This window comes from Nestor notabilis, unplaced genomic scaffold (genome assembly GCF_000696875.1).
Source record: "Nestor notabilis isolate BGI_N333 unplaced genomic scaffold, ASM69687v1 scaffold15031, whole genome shotgun sequence".
Lineage (NCBI taxonomy): Eukaryota > Metazoa > Chordata > Aves > Psittaciformes > Psittacidae > Nestor > Nestor notabilis.
The window spans coordinates 38,460-47,109 of record NW_009915845.1 but is presented as its reverse complement, the minus strand read 5'-3'; the positions used below and the strand labels follow the sequence as shown (position 1 = coordinate 47,109).

The 8,650-nt window shown below is 49.4% G+C and overlaps 1 protein-coding gene across 1 annotated transcript in view; it reads right to left on the bottom strand.

The window, feature by feature from the left end:
- Positions 1-270, bottom strand: part of DGAT2 (diacylglycerol O-acyltransferase 2) — a 23,901-nt gene extending 23,631 nt beyond the window's left edge. The window contains exon 1 of the mRNA XM_010024311.1: positions 195-270. Coding sequence (XP_010022613.1) covers positions 195-234 — 40 coding nt within the window. The 5' untranslated portion in view covers positions 235-270. The remainder of the gene's footprint in view (positions 1-194) is intronic.
- Between the last annotated feature and the right edge of the window lie 8,380 nt (positions 271-8,650).

Genomic DNA, 8,650 nt, shown 5'->3' with positions numbered 1-8,650 from the left:
CCCCCCCCCCCCCCGCCATTGCACATCGCTTCCCCCCCCTCTTAAACACCCATTCCTGCAAGCGGGAAGAAGTGGGGTATATATAAAAAGCCGAACATTTCGCTACGCTCCCACCCGCATCTTGCACCGCCGGGATGCGGCTCCCCCACGGCAGCATCCTCCCGGCATCGGGACCGCCGGAACCCACCGCGTACCTCGCAGCACCCCGGAGTAGGCAGCGATGATGGTCTTCATTGCGGAGGGGGGCTCAGGTCCCGGCCAGGGCCATGGGATGGAAAAGGGGACCCAGCTCCGCAGCCCCGGTGCAGCGGCGAGTAGGAGAAGCACCGGCCGCGCATCCCTATATAGCCCCGGGAGGAGAAGGAGGAGGAGGAGGAGGAGGAGGAGGAGGGCCCCGGCAGGGCGCATGGGTCCCACAGCCGTGGGGATGGGGGGGAAGATCCATGCTTGCAGCATGGGATGGGGATTTGGGAATGGGAAGATGAAGCAGGGGGGATTCCCCCCGTGGTCTGCAAGGTGCGTCCATCCCTATTTTCCTTCTTCCCATTGCAGGGTGAGGAGAGAATCCTCCCAAGCCCCACACTAGCAATGGGAGGTTTAAGACACTGTGATCCTTTTCTTGCTCAAATGCTTTCCCACCCGACTCTTGAGTGTTCCCAGTGGGATTTGGGGGCTCTGGGTTCCAAAAGGCATCGTGAAATCAAGACAAGGAAGCGAGGAGAAAAATTCAGGCTGAGGGAGCTGGGCTCGTTCAGCCTGGAGAAGGCTCCAGAGAGACCTTAGAGCAGCTCCAGTGCCTAAAGGGGCTCCAGGAGACCTGGAGAGGGGCTTTGGACAAGGGATGGAGGGACAGGCCAAGGGGAATGGCTTGAACCTGCCAGAGGGGAGATTGAGATGAGCTCTGAGGCAGAAGCTCTTCCCTGTGAGGGTGCTGAGGCGCTGGCACAGGGTGCCCAGAGAAGCTGTGGCTGCCCCATCCCTGGCAGTGTTCAAGGCCAGGTTGGACACAGGGGCTTGGAGCAACCTGCTCTAGTGGAAGGTGTCCCTGCCCGGGGCAGGGGTTGGAGCTGGAGGAGCTTTAAGGTCCCTTCCAACACAAATCTGTGATTCTATGACTTTATTAACAGAAGCTTTGATGGCTTCATTAAGCTTCATTTTAGTGAAGATAACCTTCAGATATGCCCAAAACACTGACCAAGCTGCATTTTCTTCTTCTAACAAGATGTTTTAGGATCTACACAAGAGATTCCTAAGAAATTAGGTGTTATTTAGGTTTGCATCAAGGTTTTAATGTAGCTATGAGATTTCTATAGATTTTCACAGATGGGGCAGATGGGTCTGTCCCCAGCTTCCGTGGCATTAAACTGGATTCTTTATAACAGGCTCATGTCTGGCCCTGTTCAAGAGAGGATTTTGCTACACCCTTGGGCAAAGGATCAGGGATCTGTCCCTTTCCTAATCTCAGTTTAATCTGCTGGAATTTGGTGAAAACAACAAGAATCTGCCTTTGAGAAGCACTTTGACATCCCTCAAGGCAAAGCCCATTGAAAGCACCAAGCATGTACTTCCCACATGCAGAGGAGCGTTAACAATCACCACCCAAACACCCCCAAAACTGCTTCAACTTTTGGCTGTTTTTCCAGGTGGGAGCAGGATCATAACTTGCTGAACCAGCATTTTTTCCTTGTTGCTCCTGGGGCTGCTGCTGCAACATCCACTTTTTGGCACCGGGACTTTTGTCTATTAGGGTGTTACGCAAAAAAAGTCGTATTTCCAGCTGGGGAGAGCTTAAATCCAGGATTTGGAGGTGAAAGAGGGATTTGTTTTCCTTGCCACTCCCCTGAGGCATTCCCATAGCCATCTTCTTGAGTCAAACTGGCACTAGGACTTGTTCCCTCCCCATTTGGCTCTAGGGCCTTCTTCCAACTGTTGTAGTGGCCTGTTGAAATACGTATGGCAATGGGAAACTGCAAGAGCCTGTCTGAAGAGAGGGTCTTGCCCAACAGCTCTTGGATAAGACCTCCAAAAGGGAGCTTAGAACAGAGATAAATCACTGCTGCCAACACTGCTGAGTGAAAGGGGAATGGGCTCCTGCCTGCCTGTGTCCCCTGTTGGCTTAGGTAGAGTTGTCTGTAAGTCACAGTAAGGCCTGAAGTAGCTTTTCTTATCATAACCAGCATAAAGACATGCAAAAAATGGTACTGCCAGGCTGTGAGATAGTGGATAGGAAGATTTTAGTGTGCTGGGACCATCATCTGGCCACATCCATCATCTTTCTTTTGACGTATATCCACCTTTTCATCACATTTTGGGTGCAATTGGACTAGATGACCTCGGAAGGTCCCTTCCAACCCAAATTGTTCTATGATTCTATGGTTTTATGATTCAAATTCTCTGAATCCTGATCAGCCTCTTGTTCCAAATGCTGCAGAAGGGCCCCAGCTTTGAAGGATATAGTAAAAAAATATTATAATAACAACAACAACAACAACAATAATAATAAGAAGAAGAAGAAGAAGAAGAAGAAGAAGAAGAAGAAGAAGAAGCCCCTCAGTGCTTAATGGAGCATTACAATACCTAAAGGAGAGGTCTTTTGAAAGGGACCTCTAGGGTCTAGCGGGAGGTATCTCTGCCCGTGGCAGGGGGTTGGAACTGGATGAGCTTTAGGTCCCTTCCAACCGAACCCATTCTGTGCATCTATGATTAAGGTTATTAAACAGCAATGTTTGCATTAAGGAATCCACAATAAAAGTGGTTTAGGGATGCTATGCAACGGCAATAGGCACAGGGGCTGATGTCTGGCTTGGCCAGACCATTCTGTGATTCTATGAGTCTATACCTTGCAGGAGTAACAACACAACCACCGCAGCCCCAGCCTGAGCAGCAGCTTCAGCGCGTGACCTGCAGGTTCAACCCGTGACACCACCTTTCTTGGTAGGAAGGAAAAGTCGAGCTTGGCTCCGTGACAACACACAGAGCCCTGGGACAACCTCTGCCTTCACACCATCCGCGCAGCGCCAGGGACCTGGCTGCGACCCAGCTCCCGTCTCACTTGTTTTACCAGTTCTTGTCCTGCAGCATTTCTGCTCCCCTCTCCCGTTCAGCTCTCTGGCAATCAGAGAACAAGCCCAAAGAACAGATTAGCAATATCTTGGCTCTGCTCCCCACAAGGACGTTTCTTCCCACCTAAAAGCCACACAGATATAGATAGTTTTGGAACTGGTTTGTTTTCCTCGGTGCTTGCCTTGACGCAAGAGATACACAACCCCGTCTATTATTAACCCCTCTCTCTGGCACGATTATCCTTCAACAACAACGTCCTTCCAAGTACCCTACTATTACTTCACCTGAGCCTCAAAAACATGGATTGTGGACAGACAAATATGGTCAGGAACCAGTCTTCCAGCTCTCTGCAGCCAAGAGCAATGCACAATAGTTTTACCCTCCTTTATTTCTGCTCTTCAGCAGTAACTGAATCTGACAGCAAAGCAGCAACGTGCCCTTACACAGTTACATTGGGGTTTTTAATGCATATAATGAATTTTTAGGGGGAAGCCTATTAAATAAAGCTTTTCCATTTCTTTTCCTGCTTCTATTCAGGGACTTGAGAACTGTTTGTAAGGTATGGGGTGGGTTTGCAGTACTTTGGTGCACAGCTCTGTAGCTTTGTCTATTGTTGGAACTAGATGACCTTTAAGGTCCCTTCCAACCCAAACCATTCCATATGATTTAACAGCATAAAATAGCCTGTTTTCAAATGATCAGTGTTCAGTGTCTTTACCCTGGGGGCAGGTGTGTGGATGCATGTATGAATCTGCCTGTGTTTAGCATGTTGGGACACAGGTACTCAAGCTGGGCTTATCTGCCTTTGAAATTCTCCTTCTTTGACTTAAAAACACAGAGTCATTTCCTTGCCTGTGGTTAACCCTCTATTTATGGACTTTTAAGTTTCCTTATTCTGGGCAGTATTATTTTAGTAGCTTTTGTTTCCAGGGCTGATTTAAGGTTAAACAAAGAGGGTTTAGAGCTAGCAGCGTTGTCCATTAATCCAGCCACCTCTGCACACCACAGCATCTGAAAAGGCCCTTTTCTCCCCAGTTTCTCCTCCTGTGCCCACTGCACACTGTACATCTCTGTGGTAGATACCATAGTTTGGGTACCACAATCAGATCCACTGTGTCTACATCAACAGGTCTTCTGCAGTCTGCAGTACAATGAATTCACGTTGGGAATAAGGTCCCTCTCACTACAGACCACTCATGGTGCGTGAGGAGCATCCTCATGGAAAGAGAAAGCCCTGCACTGAGCAGGACTTTGGAAGCACACAAAGCCGGTGCTGCCAAATCATGCTGCATCGAAGAACTCCCACCAGACCATGGGGACACCCACATCACTTCTGCTTTCATTCCTGCATCATCCCCTGGGGCTGCAATCATCGTCTGGCAGGGAGGGGTGGAAGCCTTATCATCAATGATGTAAGCGACCAACCAGGAGATAAGAGCTGTGATTGAATGAGGAGTTTGAACTTGAGTCAGCCAACCAACAAAGTTTGCTTTGCCAAACTGCCAAGCATGCAGAACACAGCAACAAGACCCTTTCCCACTCCTACTGTGATTACTTTGCTACCTGACTTTGGCCGTGCTTACGTTTCATTGCCTACGGTACTCTCCACTCTCCCTCCAAGGCCTTGTGTCCTCTTCGTTTACCAGTTAAGTCAGCTATGGAAGCCCAGGAACTGCTCACACAGGCCAAAAAGGTAACCTGAGTCCCAAAGTGCCATTTGGAGGCACTCACAAGCAGTGACGTTGGCAAAATCTTGCTTCGTCATCTGTGCCTGCTTTGACGAAGGTCCATCCATCACCTCCCCATCCATCACCTCCCCATCCATCACCTTCCCGAGGGTATTTTTAGCGTTTGGTACAGAGGCAGTGGAAAGTGGTCTGTCCTTCCATCCTTTGTCCTGTCTCAGTGGGAACAGTTCACATTCCAGGTCATATTTATGGAAATGTGCTGTTGGCTCGTGCATCACCCGAGTGATGGACCCGAATCCTGAGCTAAGGGAGAAGAGGTGTGTTTCCACGTCCCCACATATCACCCGCTACTCCTCAGAGCTTCAAATAAGCCCCAAAGCTGTGCAAGCCCTGGCTATGGAGAGGGAAACTGAGACACAAGCTCACTAGGGAGCTAAGCTCCATATCCTTCTGAAGAAGCACTGTGGATTTAGGTGGTTGTAGGAATTTCACACTTAATCCTTCACCCCTTTCCTGGGTCTTGAATTCATCCACTTTAAAGCTCCCTTTGGTGTCTCCTGCTTCCTGGCTGTGGCTTCTGATGCAATCCTGCAGGTCCTGTTCATTAATGGATTGGGGGAAAGGTTTTGTCACCCCAGGGGCACAGCAGTGCCTGGACTCTATTTTCTGTCCATGCTTTCGAGTTAGGTGTTTTGATTTTAAGAGTCCAAACTGGTCCTTTCCAATGCTGCATCCCCAGCGAAGTCTTTTCCTTATGGGCAGGAACCAGCCACCTTTCAGGCCTGCAGAATAAGTGTTGACCAGTTTATCTCTGAACCCATTAACAAACTCTCTTCGTGGCCCATCCCTCTTTGCACAAACATCAACCACAGCTCATACACTTCTTAACTGGAGCATAACAGGACAATGTGTTGCAGATGTATTAAGTCACTCTGGGCAAGGCAATCTCCATGGTCCAGTGACACTGTTTTCCCAGTGGGTAAAGACATCCAGCACCATGTCCAGAGGCAGAAAGAGCTGAGTGAGCAGAGAACAACGCCTCCCTCCCTGGGAGAGCTCTGCAGAGCTCATAATGAGATACCTGCAGACATCCGAGCACTGCCATGGCCATGGCACTGATTGGCCTTTGCATCTAGAGCTGGATCCACCTCAGGTGGCCAAAGACTTGTCCAACCCTCATCCCATGGCTTGGTTTACACCCAAATCATGCTTTATACCTTCCCCAGACCTCGGTGTCACACCAAGCTCTTATCTCCCAGGTATTCATCTGGTTTGTCCTTCAAGGAATTTGCTTGGGAAGGGGATGTTTGCAAGGCAGAGCCTCACAAGGCCTTTTCCCCAGAGGGATTTCTGCAGGTAGTATGGGCACCTCAGGCATTCATCAACACATCCCTGGGACTTTTCCATCTGGACATCCCCAGGAAAGAAACTAAGGAAGAGCAAGCATTCAGCTGCTATGGCAAAGCCTCCATTCATCCTGACTGTGTTAAAAGCAAAGCTGATGAGAGTAGCCCATCGGTATAGGGAAGGGAAGGGAAGAGCAGAGGGTTAAACCCCAACAGGCGTCTCCTGTCCACCTGTAGGATGCTGGTCCTGTGTCCTTTCTGATGGCTCACCATGTATCAGGTGCACTCTGGGGTAGAAAAACCACTGCTGCAACCCCCTGATCTCATGTTCAGTATGGACACAACCACTACTTTTGGGAGTATCAGGGCAAAGAGTATGTGTCTTCTGCAACACAGTGGTTAATGGCACAACCACTGTAGAGCCCAAAGCCTGACTCAGCTATTTCCACAACACTTGCTTTTTTGTTCCTGGAGTGAACAGATATTTCACATTACAGAGGTTTTGAAATGGAGCCATTTCTCCTCCTTTTCAGCTGCACTTTTACACCTTTTTTCACAAGGGGAAGCAAAGTTCAGGCCAGGAAATGCACGAGGAGCTTCAGAGCAAGCTTGTGCTCAGGGCATGAAACCCTCAATACAACTTCTCAACTGAATTTTGCCAACAAAAAGCTCCATCCTCACTTTTACCCACCCCGCAGATCAGAAGATTACAGCAAGGCACTGAGCCAGATTTGGGCTGCTGGCACCAAGGCCGGGTAGAGCTGCATAGCTACAGGCTAAAATTAGAGTGCCTAAAAATTAACTGTAAGGCTGAAGAACTTTGTTCCCTGTGCTCAGGGAGCACTGGGGAATCAGTAAAGGACAGTTCACCAGCTCCTCATGTATTCCAATAGCAAGGAGTTTGCAAAACAAGGGTAGGAAAAGGGGAAAAAGAGGTGGTTGGAGGGTTCTCCTTAATTCCTTTGTTAAGGGCATGGAGAATGAGACGTGGGAGAGTGGATGTATATAATAGGGAAAAAATAGCTTTTCCTTATTGGAAGGTGTGAGACTTCCATGTTCATCATGTTAATCTTGTCATACTTCTCAAAAATGAACATTTTCAGCCATTCCCCAAGAGGAAGAGTGTGTTTTCCTCATGTGAGCTCCTCAAACCTTTGTGTTTGCAACCAGACAGCCCTGAGACAGCACCAACCTCCAGCCACAGGTGGGGAAACTGAGGCACGAAGCTGGGAAGTGTGACCATCCAAACCCAGACCATGCATTTGGGGTGAAACCAAGGCTCCTCCTCACCTCCTGCCTCCATCCCAGCTCTCACACTGCGTGAATCCATGACAAAAGCCTCTTACATGCTCCATGCCCATGGCTTGTGAGGGCCAGTGAGGAAGGTAATGCTGTTAGCTACCACTTGACATCCCCCCTGACCTTCCAGCCAGGCCAACCTCCTCAGGGTTCTCCCACCCCATGGGCATGACAGCTCCAACCCCAAATCCTGTGCAAGATCTGTCAATCCCAAGATTATAAGGAAAACTGGATGAAAGAGAAGAGAATTGGGTCCTATAGAACATGCTCAGTTTGCATGGACATAACCAAGAGTTGCCCCATGGGATTTGGCCATTTCTGGTGCTTTCCAGTCCATAAGCATGTGGCTCTTAAAGGAAAAGAGCAAGGGGATGAGCACAAGAGCACAGGGATCCCATCCCCGGATCGGTGCAGCTGCCCCAGCCCACCCTTGGTCTGCAGGGCTGGAGCTTGTGTGATCTGCTTTGTGATGGGGAAAGGTGTGAGAGAAGAAGTACATGGCATCTGCTGCACCATTTCCCCCATTGCATGAGGTATGGGTCTGCCCATGGGCTTAGGGACACACTGTCACCCACCTACCTGTGGTTTATGCATAGCCCAGAGGCCCAGGTTGGTCTGTGCAAGCTGCCCCTGGAGCTCTTGGACCAGATGGTTTCTGCTGGTTGAGGGCTGGGAGACAACCAAGGGGATACAGGACTGTTTCAGACCAAGACGATCTCTTTCCCAAGGATGCTCTAGCACACACCACCAAGGATGGTGGAGGTCCGGCTGGGTGTCATTATCAGGGCTTTGGTCTCCTTTCCTATGGCAAATCCCACCATTTCTATCAGAGATTTTACCCTTTTCCTGTATTTTCACAGGTTTCCCACTTGGCTGAGTCTCCTTCCAACATCTGTCACCACCTCCAAGGCAGGATGGTGGTACCGACTCAAAACTTACTGGGGATGCTCCTCGGACCAGGACTGAGAAGCTCCTGCAACACAAATCAATCATAATCGTCTTAAATTTAGCAGGACATCCAAAAGAGGTCCCAGATCTGCTGCAGATACTCATTTAGAAGAACTCACCTTTGAGAAACGCTGCAGTCAGACCCGTGCCTGCTAATTATGCCTTGTAAGGAGGCTTTTTCCTCCTTTCTTCCTCTCCCATTGCTCTCCCCTGTGAATGCAGGAGAGCATCACTGGGTGAAGGCACAAATGCTCTTGCCTGAAGTACCCCTGCCTATCAAAAGCTGAAGTTTCTGCTTCTCTGGGC